This window comes from Vanessa atalanta, chromosome 21, assembly GCF_905147765.1.
Source record: "Vanessa atalanta chromosome 21, ilVanAtal1.2, whole genome shotgun sequence".
Classification (NCBI taxonomy): Eukaryota; Metazoa; Arthropoda; class Insecta; order Lepidoptera; family Nymphalidae; genus Vanessa; species Vanessa atalanta.
Window position 1 is genome coordinate 976,940 of NC_061891.1, and position 16,652 is coordinate 993,591.

Sequence of the window (16,652 nt, forward strand, 5' to 3'; positions counted from 1 at the left end):
GACATATTCATTGTATTATGATTATGTGATATTATCAAAGCAAAACACACTGTCTGTCTGTTGCTCTTTCACGGGCGAACTACTGAATATAATTTTATAAAATTTTGTATTAAACAAGATTGAACTCTAAAGGAGGACATAGGCTACCAACCATTACAACTATAAAACTAACTATTATCTAAGACGCGGGCGACAATTAGTTAAATATCAAAAATAAATATTACATAATTCATAATAATAACTAGCTGTGCCCGCGACTTCGTGCGCGTTTGAATTTAACAAAAAAATGATTTTTGTAACTTTTTATATTACACGAGCTTTCTGCTAGTGAAAATCGGTCCAACCGTTCCAGAGATTAGCCGGAACAAACAGACAGACAGTCAAACTGACAAAAATTACATATACATTAAGTAAAAAGCGGTTATTCTAATATAACAAACAGTCACTCCAATTTTATTATATGTATAGATTTATAGATTGATATGTAAAAATCTATATTTTTTCGTTTGCCCCTAATGTGTCCCTGTACCATACATCTCGTTGTGATGAAACTTCGTAACCACAACGGTATACAATACACACACATAATTAAAACGGTACAACGTTTTTGACATTGTACAATATGTACGTATAGTTAGTGCACTTAGGGTTGCCAGTGTAAATAAAAAAGGCAGATTAAAGATTATATATATATTTGGCTGTAGATTTTCATTAATGCTAGATCTTAAACGCTGAAAATACGTTTATGTTTCGTCATAACGTATGTGATATTCGGCTTGGGATTTTTCGCTTAACAACCACTGTCTATTGCACTCAGTGGTATGTTGATGAAAAGTCTAATAAGAGCCGGACAGGTGAACACGTAAATATTTGTCCGGACAACACGCCCGGCTAAAGCAGGACATCTGGCAACCCTAGCTCGATTCTTATCGCGTCGTTTTACACAAACAGAATTAATAAATAAGTACGCCTGGCATCGGTTAGTATTCAATAAAACAAGTATTATATAAATTAATTTTACATTATTTTTTTCTTTCAAAGTCTAAATCTCTAAATTGATTTTCGTTGTTTAAAGCAGTCTGGCGGCAGGATTAGGATCATCTCATTCCCAAGGTGTGCCATCAACTAAGAAGTCATTAGTTTTGTAATATCCTTTAGCACGTATATATATATATATATATATATATATATATATATATATATATATATATATGTTTATGCAGATACGTTTTAGCGATTCTTTTAAATTTTACAATTTATTCAACGTTTTCTGGGACCCTGTTGTAACAACGTATTCTACTTATACGTACGTACTTCTCGTATTCTACTGGCTATCCGTCCTGGCACCGCACGTGTAAAATAAAGGGTCTACATAGAGTGTCTATATTGAGAGCCAAACATACAAATTGCTCGTTTCTCACTAAATTTTCATCACTTTCGAAAGAATGAGTCAGGAACGAATGGAAGATAAATTTAATAATGTTCATGTTTATTGAGTTTAACAAAAAAAAGCTTAAATGTAAAAAATTATTGACTGCCTCTAAGATACGGGATTTCTTCGGATTTCTTTCGGGATGTTAAGGGGAAAGTAACATGTAAATATATTTTACGGCATAGCAAGTCGCTGGCTTTTCAAGGCAATCTGAAAACCAGCGTTGGCTGGCAATGATGATTTTAGTCTCGTGAAGCCAACGAAATATGCTGAGTGATTACACTCTTGTAACGTCACTGTTGCACAGAGATTGTCTTTTTTCTCCCTTGTCATGCAATAGTTAAGCTAGTTAAGTTAGGTTTTTGTCCCAACTTTTGTTATCTGTTCTTTATTGTTTCTAATGAGACTATTTATATAGATAACTAGTTCTCGATAGTAACAGCCTGTTTAAAATATACTATTGGCCTGTAAATTTCCCACTACTGGGCTAAGGCCTCCTCTCCCTTTGAGGAGAAGATTTGGAGCATATTCCACCACGCTGCTCCAATACGTGTTGGTGGATTCACATGTAGCAGAATTTCGTTGAAATTAGACTCATGCAGGTTTCCTGACGATGTTTTCCTTCAGCTCCGAGCGCGAGATAAATTATAAACTTGGTTTATCCCGCAATCATCGGTTATTCACGCGTTCTAACCACTAGGCTATCTCGGTTTCGGTCACTTCGGGATTCGTTGTCAAGTGTTAGGCGTAAAGCAGCCTGTGTTTCTTGGAGTTCAAGTTTGCTTTATACCAAATTTCATCGAATTCGGTTAATTGGCTTGGACGAGAAAGAGCGACAGAGACAGACAGAGTTTTAGCATTTATAATGTTTGCATAGATATTATTTAGTAATAAAACAGCGTAAGACATATCAAAGAAACTCTTTGAAATTACAATGGCCGTTATAAGTGTGTGATAGGATGCAATCGATTTTGCGTTAATCCACAATTGCCTCGTTATCACTGATAGCTTATCGATGACGTAACACCTCGCTTAGGACGGATTAAGCTGCTAATGTTGCATTTGATAAACACGACGGAGATTGTGTCACGAGTCTTGTTACATTATAATCATTAATGAAAATAATTTAAGTGTTTTTTTAATAAATGTATAAAAATAGAAAATAGTATGATAAGGCGTTTTAATTTATCTTACTAGATATAGAAGTGTGCCAAAACTTCTAGAAGCATTTCTCCTTTGCGTTGCTAATCTCGAACGTCTCGAAATGTTAATGTTACTTATATCCCTTATTACCTTAAGGTAGTAAGTCTTACTTTAAAGTGTGACTTGAGGCGTCGAGGAGTTGAGATGTACAGAAATGTAGTGTAGTACTATAATATGTCCATTGCCATATAATATTCTCAATATAATAAGTCTTAATTTTAAGAGAAATTTTAAGATTCTCACGAACTACAATTCTACTTCAGTAGATAATATAATAGAATCTAGTCACAAACGTAAATAATGTCATTACGTAACGTTCCGTAAGTTCATCGCTGAGTAGAAATGCAATACAATATTGCATAACCGATTTAAGTTTGCGTGTGTATGCAAATCTTAACTTCCTTAGGTTGACCATATTTGGACATTATGGAGTTATACTAATATTTACGATAACACGCTGTCGATTTGACGTGGAACTACACTTCACAGATCAGAACCGTGTGTAGATATAATCTTTTGTCGCCGATATTGTTCAGTCGTTCACGTGAACTTTTACCGCAGATTGCAGACCGCATTTTAACGGTGGCGGGGACGGAATTGTTAGAAAACATGCTCCTGTTGGATAATATTCGGATACATTTGATCAACCAATCTCGATAGACACACGTGGCCGAATAAGCTCCAAAGGCCCTAAAGGGGGGGATTGGTATGTTATTAAAGGTTAGTCGTGGGATATTTCCAGGTTGTTACTTTAGTTACTCATATCTTTCCACATATAACGCGGCTAATCATAGCAAATATAAATACAGTCAAGATTCTTTTATTTTCTTTATAAAATAGGTAGGCGGAATTAACTACTTGATGGTAAGTGCTCACCACCTCTTACCGAAATTGGTACCGTAAGAGATATTAACCATTCCTTATATTATAAATGCACCAACCATAGGACTAAGATGTAATACCTTGTACCTGTAGTTACACTGGCTCACTCACCTCTCAAACCGGTACACGACTACAATAATTATTGCTATTTGTCACGTACGCCCGAATAAATAAAATCGAATAAAAAAAAACATAGTTTATTATACTCTCAAATAATATTTAAATCGGTTCAACAATAATGCACGTCCGTTTTCTCCCCTCCCGCCAGCCCCCCACATCCGCTTTCTAACAGATAACAGAATCGTGTCGCGGTTACTGTTTATATCATATATCTATACATATTTTTGTTTATTCTATTGTTGCTGAATGAAAGAAAATGATTGAAAGAGCGAGATAGTAGTATTATCTGGTTATAATAAGTTTTATTTTTAAAATATAATATTTTATATAGGTATATATATATAGGATTAATTATCATTTAATTCCGCATAGATTATAAATACTGAACGCTTTATGCTATAATGTTTTCGATTACGTAGGTTGATTTTATAATTGCAAAAATACTCCTCTAAATGCTTACTGATTTGTTAGAGTACATTTAGTTATTTTAAATACTAAATGCAACATGTACAGCCTGTGCTGGGCTAAGGTCTCTTCTCCCTTTCGAGGAGAAGGCTAGGAGCATATTCCACTACGCTGCGGGTCGCTGGATTCACCTGTGGCATAATTTCGTAGAAATTAGGTACACATGCAGGTTTCCTCACGATGTTTTCCTTCGCCGCCGAGCACAAGATGAATTATATACATAAATTGAACAAATTCAGCGGTGCTTGCCTGGGTTTGCTTTAACCACTAGGTTCACCGTCTCATGGTAGATATATGCAGTTTTATTTTTTATATTTATTTATATTTTATGTTATAGTGCACAGGTTTGTGTCCATACACAATGCACTTTCAATCCCTTCTTTCTCGCAATCCGGATTTCCGACATGAAGAGAAAAAGTACAGACATAGGGATATAAACCAACGACCAAACACCATGCTCAAATCATTTCTGTATAGATAATTTCTTGATATATATCGTCGTGAAAACCCATCTGTTTAAAATGGATGAATAGCTTAGTTTAATCACATGTAAGTTCCTATGGTAGGAAATTCACAATGTTATGGATGGTTAGTATTTCTTAAAGTCCATAGATGGTAGTGACCACTGACCATCAAATAACCCAATTAACCAGCCTGTCTCACTATTTGAAATAAATAATAAATAGAGAAAAAAATCTCAGTAACGTTTTGAACCGAGACCTTGTGACCTGCGGCATCGTAAGCTGGTATACTTGACAAAGAGGCAGTCATTCGATTCATATAGTAACGTATTATGTTTCCCAAGTTCTAGGTGTACAATGTGTACCAGTGCATTAGGTAACTGGTTACTCAACTCTATAATGTTCCGCATTACGCGCAAAGAAGACGGATTACATTAATCGACTATCGAATATGGAACATCACTATTCAGTTGTTTCGATGTATTTAAACTTATTTATACATAACTCTGATAAGTGCTGAGCTGTCTGTCAGTGCGTATTTCCACTAAACAGAGATTAAGATGATATTTACCTAAATATTATATCAGTAGGTATCGATTTAATTCTTGAGGATTTCAACGGTCCAGTTTCTAGTTTTGTGTACCAAAACATTTTCGTACTCTACTATGATTTTTTGAAAAAAGAACTTTTCGTTTGCAGTGTGAGTTTGCCAATTTTTTACAGCATCGATTATGTTTTTTTTTTTACACAAATTGAATGCAAAGAGTTTATCTAGTAAAATATTTTGTTGACAGTTTCATTACAGGTATATCGATTGACAGCATGAAGTTCTTGGATGTTGGCCAATATATGGGCAATAACTGTCTTTGTCTGGCTATATTTTGTAGCTCGGGGACAGGTTCTAAGAGAGATTATTTGATATGAATGATGGAAAATTTTCCTGTAGGAAATATTCTTCTTTAAACTTATAACAAACATATTAAGTACACGTCATATGTTCGTACGTATGATTATTTCTGTGAACAAAATGTTTTTCTGTTAATTTTACTTCTACTAACAATTCTTCTTTCCTGCACCAAACTTAACCTTTTGTTAAATATATAATACTAGATGTCGCCCTTAGCTTCGCTCACGTTTTAGGGAATGCCTTGTTGTTCAAGCTTGATTAATATCAAATATCAGTTCGGTTCAATGGTTTCACCATGAAAGAACAACAGACAGACGGAGTCACTTTCCCATTTCTAATATTAGTATAGATGTGTCGTGTTAAGTGTTTAGTAAATAAATATTAGAAATCTAATTTCTTAAGACTTGTCAACATACTATATCAGAAGTTATTGTGATGTATATAGTTAACGTATACAAATGTTTACTTTCAGGGAGATAGAATAAAGGGTACTTGTAATAAGTACTACGTGATAACAGTCCAAATCCTGTTACGGCTTGAGTTTTGTCTATTTAAAGGTGAACAAACCCAAGTAGAGATAAACTCCAGAATGTATATAATATCAAATGCTTAAATAAACACGTGCTTATACCCATATTTCTCGCCTTCATTGTCAAGACTGATGTATTTGGTTTAGTGCTAACCTGGTCATAAATTAAATAGATCTACGAGTATTAACAAAGTAGATCATAATTAGAATTTATTTTATTAGCGCTATATATTAAACACAAGTGCAATAAACACGGCATCACGTGATTAACTTTACAAACCTTTACATTTTTTTAGATATCTATCATTAGTTTTTATTTTGAATCGCACCACTGCACCCGTGACAATAACTTATAAGTACAATGTATATACGCGTTTCTATGTACAAGTCGTATCACATATATGGCGGCAATTCCGAAGTTCTAGGTTCAATTCCCACGTCTTGTTACTTTGTGCACTTATGCTCTGTAATATATCCTGGATAGTTGGATAATCTCCTCTTAAAAATTACCACTTAGATGAAAAATGGTAAGTCTTTGTGCAAGCCTGTCTAAATAGTACCATTCACTCATCAAATATTCTAACGCCGAACAGAAATACTTGGTACTTGTGTTCTGATTTGAAGGGTATGTAAGCCAGTGTGACTACAGGTAAAAGGGTCATGACATTATAGTTCCCAAGGTTGGTAACGCATTGGCGATATAAGGATACAAGGTGAATATTTCTTGGCCAATGTCTATGGGTGTTGGTGACCATACCGGCCGCCTACCTATATAAAAAACGACTTAGAAATCTCATTTATTTCGCCAGCAATATCGTGAAACAGTTGTTTATCATTTATCAATAACGCATTGCTCAAATCGATATTAACCCGTGTGCGATTTGATTTGTTACAATCAAGAATTGAAATATTGCCAATATTTATTGGTCCATGCGTGCAAGTAACGCACGTAACGATACTGAAACGTGTATCCATAATTCAGATGTTAAGTGACGTTTAATTTATCGCATTTAAAATTGTATGTCTTGCAATTTCAATTATCGTTATATTGCTGATTGGTTTTATTCGAAACAACCTCATTGGTTTATAGATTATATTCTTGTATTCGAATTTTAAACCGAGATACCAAAAGTGATTAGGTTTTTCTACCAAGAAAATCGCGTTAATTGATCGAGGCTATGAATTTTGCATCGTTATGAACCCATGCCTCGGAAAACTATAATAACTATCCTCTTAGGTACAGGACAGAGTTATCAGAGTCAGTCTGTAAAGGAAGCAAGGACCATACACATGCACTTGTTTTAAAAGAATATTATCAATAAGAAATTTGTCTTTGACATTTAATCGGTGGAAATTATTAAGAAAGTGTTAAAAAAACCGAGGAAAGAAAATAGTATGTATGTTGTATATGTTATCGCCTGTTACATCTAAACAGACAAGTGCTGTCGTGCTCGATAACAGCTGATTAGACGTGTGATAGATTGTTCGATTTTTAAATTTAAATATGATAAAAATGATGCATAATTTATACATGACATTGAAGTTTACTTATACTGTTATAGCGTTAGCTGTAAATTTTATATAGAGGTTGTATAGTTATAAAATTATTTGTCCCCTTTTTTCGAATGTCAAACTAAGATCCCTTAATCCCTCTCCCTTGTCCCTGTACTATAACTGACTAACTCACCCTTCTAACCAGACCACAGCAATACTAAACATTGCTGTTTGGCGCTAAAATTTAAATGATTGGGTGGTAACCTACTTAAACCTACCCAGGGTAACCTACCCAGACGGGACGGCACAGAGCCACCAAGTAAACAAGTAGATATTATGATCACTATTTCCATTATTAAAATCATATTTATACATTAAATTGTATCAATAGCTAAATGCTTCATACTTCCACCCCCGCCGTGTTTACATGAAAGTTTAATTAATATCAATATATATAACGATTGCTTCAAGTTAAGTGTTCCGTTTGATGGCTATTTGAGATTAATTAAAGATTGTTGACACTGGAGATATAATTGATAATGCCTTGCATATAATATTCTCAATAAAATTTGCGATAACACTCGTGTTTATATTATAAATTTATTTGGCGGTAGGAATTTTTGAAAGCCCTAGACGGGCCAATTAGCACCCACATAATTTTTTATTGTTATTTTACCGCAAAACAACAATACAAAAGTATTGTTGTGTTCCGGTTTGAAGGGTAAGTCAGTGTGACTATACCAAAGAACACAACACCTTAATTTCTTCTCTTTGTCGTTTTATGGAATATACATATGTACATTATATATTATTAAATTTTAAACTAAGAATACAAAACCGACTTTACCACAGATAAAACAAAGTAAAATTTATACATAAAATACTTTTACTTTTAATATGCTATGTTCTCTAATTTATATAATAAAAAATAATAATTGCGTACGTGATAATTTTGGTGGTTCTTAATCTCCGTGTCCAGCTTTAACGTCAGGGGAAATCGTCAACGATTTTATTATCATCGCTGTTTGATGTGATGTACTTAAATTCGTTCCGTGTTCCTAATCATTTAATACGATAATTTATTTTATGAATTTGTTGTCGAAACAGTTGTAAATCATCATTCATCAATTTCGAAGAGATATTAATAAACTGAATATTCTAAATTGTTAACATAATATATATCTATGATATCGATAGGCGGGCAATTGGACCACCTGATGGTAAGTGGTCACCGCCGCCCATAGATAATGGCACTGTAAGAAATATTATACATTCCTTACATATAACTAAGATGCTATGTCCCTTGTGCCTGTAGTTACACTGGCTCACAAACCCTTAAAACCGGAACACAACAACACTGGGTATTGCTGTTTGGCGGTAGAATATCTGATCAGTGGGTACCTACCCATACGGACTAGCACATAGCCCTACAAGCAAGTATTTCAAGCAGTTGAGTACAATGCTATAAAAGTCTACTTGAGTTTAATATTCTGGTATATTTTAAAGTAAATATTGTTTTCTATAAATAAGCGTTTATGCTTTATAAAATTGATTATACATTTTGTCTTCGGCTCTTATCGTCGAGATAAAATATAGAAGTTGTTGAGTCGAATCATATGCTTTACAAACAAAAAGTATCGAAGTTATTCGTGATGTTCGTAGGAAGATTAGTAAAACGTATTATTTTCTTTTAAATCACACTCATACGGTTTCTCGGGATCGTTTGACATTTGGCATAGTAAGTACGGCGTGAAACAATTACGCACAAAGGTTTTTTTTTTTTTAATTATGAATAAAATACGTCAATTCCATACGTGATATTGACATTCCGAACCGGTGATTTATTTTAATAATTTTAAAGATTCAGAATAAGAATAAAATTAATAACTAATATCAAAACTTATAAATACAGATATATATATATAGGAATTAAAATATATAACAGACATTATAAATAGTTAATACAGTATTCGATTTAACTTTAGTTTATAAAACGGTGATCAAAGTCAGCTTAACTAAGTTAACTAAATTCAATCTGAATTGTCATTGGTACACAGCCATAAACGACCAATGAACTTTCAGTATTCAGGTTGATTAGTAAATCTGACTTTGATAGTCGTTTCGGAAATTTCAGTTAGTGAAATGATTTAGTGTGTTAGTGTAATTATATCACAATGATGTTGTACGTGACCAACACGACAGAAATGAGGCGTCCGCCGAGGAGACGGCACATCAGTGCCAATATCAAGGTCCGTGGATAAAGATATCTGATAAAATTATTAAAAAAATCTCACTAAGTCCAAGTAAATCTATGACGCGCATAAATTAAATATACATCACGTGACTATGAGTGAAACACAAATATTACCACTGCCTTAAACGTGCGCGTTCAGTATATCCAATGATAAAATGGAACTCTTATTGGAGCCATCTCGCGTCTGCTTGTCACAGACGATTATCATCGAAGTACGTAGACACGAAGTAATAAGCACGAAAAAAAAAAATTGAGTTCATTTTATAAAGGAAATGATCCATGAACACACACGAAATTGAGCCATAATTTTTTGCAGTAGTCCAGAACGACAAACAAATGTCTAAGTCAATAAAAAAATAATTTCACAACGACTTATAATAGTTACGCATTCAGTCGTGCATTGAGTGTATCAAATTGTAAATAACCGTATATTTCGTTTTATGAAATTACTTAAATGTCATTATTTTTTTACAGCGTCACCATGCTGGTATATCCCAGTCCTCTTGCAGTGATGGCTCCCTCCTCAGCGTTGGTTCCTCTGAGATGGACGAGGACAGCAGTAGCGGTCATCAGCACGACCACTCCAGAAGCGATCACTCCGACCTTTACAGTAAGTCTAATGAAACTATATATGTATTCTATTTAAAAATTGGCAAAATGTATGTTTTCTAGCTTCCGACTGATTTTAATTAGGATGGCATTCTTAATGAAGAATACCCAATGATTTAGATGTATGAAAATTAATAACTATTTAATACATAATTTCATGATATTCATTAATTTTTAATATAATATACTTAAGATAGCGACAATAGCGTAATGGGTTAGAGGCCGCCTAGCGGTCTGAAAAGTTGCAGGATTGATCTTTAGCCTTAGGCTATTGTCGTCCCCACTCCTAACACAAGCTTTAAGCTTCATTGGTGGGGTAAATAGGAATATTATTAATTCCTTATAGTATGACATTGCTACTGTCCTTTTTTTTAAACAAAAAATCAAATGGTATTTTAAATCGAGACGTCACTCATTCGTACTAATGCACGCAATAATAATTTAACCTGGAAACTAATAATTCGATGATCTGGTTAGCATTTCATCGAAATATAGGTGTTAACTGGTTACTAAATTGAACATAATATTACGAAAACTTATTTTAAACTTTATATGTATAAGTTCAAATATTTTTCTGACATAATATCGTTCCTCAGCATATATCAAGTTCGAGGTAAATAAATCTTCCAAATACGCTTGAGGTATGGCAACCGTTCGGTCCTAGTGATAGCTCATTCAAAAGAGTTTAACAGCAAAGAGGAGATTCAAAAATATATTTCCAATTTCCAGACTCATCGGAGCCGCCGCCGGGCGTGGCGCCGCTGTCGCACTCGGCCGCGCGCCACAAGATGGCGGTGCGGCCGCGACGCACGCACGGCGCGCCGCGGCGGAAGAAAGCCAACTCCGTCAGTTTATATTTATTGTATTTTTTATCTAATATTAACCATTGCTAACGTCGCCAATGCACCAACTTTGGGGACTAACGTGTTATGTCCCTTGTGCCTGTACACTGGCCCACTTACCCTTATGACTGAGACACAAAATAAAAAGTAAAATAAGCCCTATGTATTAAGGTTTTTTCAAGATACAGTCTGATTTACAATCAATTAATTAATTGTAAATATTTGCGACATTTTAACTTTTCCTCTGAAAAATGTATTTACTTTACGAAATTGGATACTAAATTAATTCGACAATAAAAGCTGTATAATAATAATGATAGCATTGTAAAAAAAAAATTTTTGCCTATAAACTAATATATTTCTTTTACTTTTTAGATTGCCGCCTCAGCCTTGCCAATAACACCCGAGCTGAACGAAGAAATGATACGAAGCACTACTCCTGAAGTCAGTCATAAGATCTCAGAAGTCGTTACTGGTGAGCTATATCACACTTGTTATAAAGTATAACATACTAGCCACCAGTCGGGCTTCGCACGTTAAGAATGTTGGTACACATAAAACATTTATGGCGCACACATATAACTCTATATGTTAACACGCTAGTAAAGCTCCCAGTTGGCATCATTTTTGTGATATCTTTAACAATCATCATTATAATTCCGCTAATTTACAAAAACAAAACCTTAATTGTGTAATTATACACTGAAACTTAACTGGTGAAATCCGTATGGAACTTGTTCGGTGGTTTTTTAGTTTAGCGCACTCAGTCAGACAGACTTTGTCCGGTCCGGCGGCAACTTTGTTTTATATGTAGGGATTATAAACTTACTGTTTGCACGTTCTAATGTCACTATTCTCCTTCCAGAATCATTCTCTTCATCGACCACTACGAAGCATCATATGATCGTTAAAGAGCAGCATCACCAACTGAATCGAGAGCTACAGAAGGTTCTCGAAACTCCAAGCGATACCAAACTAAAGTCCTCCTCGTTACCACCAGGATTAGCGTTGAGCCAGCTCGTCGGACAATCTCCGGCGAAATTGAGCATCGCTGAGTCGAATACTCCAAGATCTTCTATAAAAAGGAGCAAATCGAGTACGCAAGACCAGCCGCTCAGGGAATCTTCGCCGAAGGTGCAGACTAGTGACGCTCACGCTTATCAATCGGACGAGAGGATATCTAAGTATCGCTCAGAGAAAAAGTACGCCGAAGAATCTTGCCTCGAAAAGAAATCTAAATCGGAGAAGAAAATCGAAAACGAAGTCATAAGATCTTCGAAGAAAGAGGAATCGTTTTTCAGTAGACTGCTTTTAAGAAAGAGTGGAAAGAAGTCGAAGAAGGATCAGACTGACGGGGAGAGCCAGCAAGAAGTTAAGAAAACGAAAACGGAAAAGTCTACAGCACATTACAAAGCTGTTGATTCAGAGCGAAGCGGTTACTATTATGCAGACCAAGGTCAGAACTATAAACCTACTCCCGCAGAACGCAACTACAAATCTGCCGGTCAGAAAGTATTCTCTAATCAAATGCACAAAAGAATTGATAATAAGGGCGCGTACGTTCACGACGGAGCGTATAAAGATGTTTATAGCGCTGCTAAAGTTGCCGGGGTCGAATACAACATAACCGATCTCAAAGTCGCTGAAGAAACCGATAAGATGTTAAACCAAGAAATTAAAAGTCGATTCAGTCGACGTGAGGAATTCAGCGAAAGAGCAGAAAGAACCAAGCGTTCGTCTTCCAAGGAAGCCATTGATGAGAATAAGAGGGAATCATTTAGTTTGCATCACGACAAAGCTAAAAGGCCAGCATCCGTTCAAAGATTGATCGATCCATATTCTTCTAAAGCATTTATACTCAATGAGTTGGCAAGCAGAACAAAGGAGGAGAGTACATGTCCGATGTTTTTTGATGACGAACCTCCCGTCCGGGGAATGAGGATCAAAAACGTGAACAACGATTCCGTGTTTCATAGTGGAAGTATGCCGAAAAACATACCCTACTTTAACCCTTCTGTATCGTCTTCGCCTACCAAACATATGGCTCACAGTTCTGAAAATGTTAAATATATGAGTCGATCGTCGGAAGCGACCGATTTTCGAGAAAAAGAAATTATATCTAAACGTGAGACGTTTCATCACGCCAGCAAGGCGGAAGAGTCCTATGTCACGTCCGGTATGAGATCGCTCGGAGACGAATATGTAGAAACTAGAAGCAGTATCGGCAAATCTCACAGCTTTCGTTACGCTTCTGAATCCCCTTCTATAAGCTCACAAGAAAATCAAATGCCCAGTCTACCAGCCATCGTTGGTATTTCTGAACCTTTGCTTGAAAGCTGGGAAGTAAATTACAGGAGAAACGTCAGCGAGAGACATGATTACTCTAAGAGGGTATCGGCTAGAAACTATGGTATACTCCAAGGTAGTTCGGAAGTTAACTACGATAGTTTGCCTAGCACTGATAGCAGTTACCTTGACAGTCTTAAACCTGACATAAATGAAGACAGGCAACTTTTCACAAACAGTATTCACATTACAATGGATTCTCATAAGCGTGACAGTGATATTTCACAGATTGAAGCTAAAATTGATGATATTATTAGTTCCCCAAAGCCTATCATATCTCCAATAACCAAGTCGAATTCTTTGGATAGCGTTAAAAGTAGTCCCGAGAAACCTATGGATGATAGAAGAAAAACTATTTCTGTTGAAAGTGCTTTAGGTCAAACCAGTAAGAGTAATAATCAAAAGGAACTCAAAGTAGATACTGAGGGATTTATATCGGTAACACATATTAACAAAGATCTCACACCTATTACGATAAAGACCCCTGATACAGCAAAACTCAGCAAGAGCGATGAAAAAGTTCAAAAGTCAGGAACAACGAAGTCTGGTGTACCAGAATTTCTTCATATACAATTAAACAAAGTTGATACTAAGCCTGTTACTAACGTAGTCTTAACAGCCAACGTTACGCCAAAAAATAGCCCACAAGCTGATAAAGATCAAAATATCGAAAGCTTTTTCATCGTCGAAACAAAACAGTCCCAAGATATTCCAGTTAGGAAAGATTCTTTCAAAAAAAGTGAAAGTGTAGAAAAATCACCATTAGACGAAAAAACTTTGAGCATTAGTTCTAAATCTTCCGGTACTAGTGCCGGCAACGTAACGCCACAGAGTCCACAAACCCCCAAACATTTCTTTAAAAAGAAATCGTCTAGCGTCGAGGCCCAGGACCGACTCGAGAAACCTCGAACGAGCTCAGTGAGCACAGAAGGAAGTACGGAAAAAATCGACGACAACATATCAATCGATCAAAAATCACATTCAAGTTTCGGAAGCAAAAGTTCGATCCAAAGTACAGACAGCAACGAAAACAAAATTCCAGACAGACACGAAGAAGCAGTTATATATCGGAGGAAACATTTAAGCAAAGAGTCTCGCGGTGACAGGAAGAATGATGATGAACCCGAGTTGATGAAAGTGTTCGCCCGACGATCTCTGAAACTAAAGGATTCTGAAGCTGACCATATTGCACAGGAGATAGCTGAATGTACCAAAAGTGAAGACAACGCTGCTGCTCGGGCAAAGTTACTCAAAAATGAATTTAACGCATCGATTAAATCGAGGGACAGCGATAAAGAGAACGAAGAAAATAAAGAACAGACTCCTGAAAACAAAATAGTCGATATCGCAGCTCGCGTCAGTCAGTTCGGTGTACATTATCAGAGGAGTGTCAGTATAAACAGCGTGAGCACCAAAAGAGACAGCGCTCCAGTTTATAGAAGCGAAGTGAACAAATACAAGAAAGAAGTTTCCGACTCGACTCCGGAAAAGAGATTAAGGAATAGAACGTTCCCTGATTCGTCCAACGACAGAGAAGACATTAAGAGTATCACCAAAAGCGAAGCAATGGCGTACAAAGCCGACACCTTAACGAAACGGCCCTGGCAAAGGAAAGACGAGTTCAGACAGTCGGTCGAGAAGGAAAAGCGAGAAAGTTCTGTGATAGAAAGAGACGGCGATAACGAAAAGCTCGAGAGTGAGAGAGAGAAGGTGGTAGAGGGAGAAGCGGATGCGTCTCCGCAGTTCAAAGGAATTTTGCAAATGAGAGCGGAGTGGGAGAGACGAGCTAAACAGGGGATGACCAAATAAATAATGGTGCTAAGCTTAAAGTAACGTAGTTCTCATTGAGTTGAGTTTTATATATTAAAAACTATTTTAAACGATAAGACAAATTCTGTTTTAGCAGATTGACGTATAAAGGTATTGTATTTTAAATATTGCTGGATGCTGCGAGGCGGACGGTTGTTGGAGTGTAGGATTGTGATGAGATATTGGTTTTATAATTAAAAATTTATATTCCGATGTTTGTTAGGAAAAAAAGTAATAGGTGAATATATTAGAATTAGAAAATAGCCAAAAATGTTTTTTCTAAAGATTGCATTTAAAGCAGTTTTTTAACGATATATTAACGTAAGAAATCTACTTGAAAAAGTGTATATTGAACAAGCAGGTTACATTATTATAATAGTTTGTTTTTTTTTTTTCATAAAATAAGCAAAGAGTTTTTACGCTCGACATGTTATTTAAAAAAAAAAATAAGATTTAGAGACACGAAATTTTATCTAAGACTAACTTAGACACACGGAGTATCTAGAAGATGCCACACATTTCTGACGTTTGATTTCGAATAGATAATAATTCTTCATTGATTACTTATGTATAATGAATTGTATATGCATATATTTTCATATATAACGGGATTTCGCTGTAAACATACGCGTTAATATAACTATTTAAGTAGACCATCAAATTATTCTCAGATTATCGTTATTATATAAATTTTTAGTACATTAGCTAACGTTCGTTGTTAAGACAGTGTATTTTTGAGTGGTATTGCAATGGTGTAGCCCATAGTTATATTTTATTAAAGACTACATTATGTATTAAACATTTCTGAACTGTGAAATACAAATTTTATTCCTATAGTTTCTCCGTCGTTTTAATTACCTACTTGATTTATCATCTAATACATTATTGTACATACTCCCAAATGTACAGATTTTTTTTTTAAAACCGATTTTTTTTTTTAATTCTAGTACAAGTCGCATCATTTATTCTAATAATAAAGTGTTTTGAAAAATGTTAAATTTTTAAGCCAAATAATAAATAACTATTAAGTTTAATTAAAAATAAATTATAAAAGCTGTTGATTCGGTAATAATGACGACGATGTTATCCTGACCGATCGGTCTCAACGTAATCCGATGGCACAACGCGACCGGACAGAGTTCAGAGAGCGGCACCTTCTCGAACCATAGGCATGTAAGTACTAGATCATATCGTCGACTTCTAGACTGAGGCGTGCTAATGAATATGTTACAAAAGAAAAATCCAAACAAATGGACAGGGCTTGGGTTCACCCAAGATCTCGGAATCTATGCGTTTATA

At 35.4% G+C, this 16,652-nt stretch overlaps 1 protein-coding gene across 4 annotated transcripts in view; it reads left to right on the forward strand.

The window, feature by feature from the left end:
• The window catches only part of LOC125072241, a 132,314-nt gene extending 116,122 nt beyond the window's left edge, over positions 1–16,192 (forward strand). For 3 of the 4 annotated variants that reach the window (XM_047682765.1, XM_047682767.1, XM_047682766.1), the window contains 4 exons: positions 10,222–10,357; positions 11,086–11,201; positions 11,574–11,673; positions 12,064–16,192. In XM_047682765.1, coding sequence (XP_047538721.1) covers positions 10,222–10,357; positions 11,086–11,201; positions 11,574–11,673; positions 12,064–15,353 — 3,642 coding nt within the window. In that variant the 3' untranslated portion in view covers positions 15,354–16,192. Of the gene's footprint in view, positions 1–9,648; positions 9,743–10,221; positions 10,358–11,085; positions 11,202–11,573; positions 11,674–12,063 lie in introns of those variants that run through there. The other variant, XM_047682768.1, reaches the window with a different exon arrangement.
• Positions 16,193–16,652: the final 460 nt, after the last annotated feature.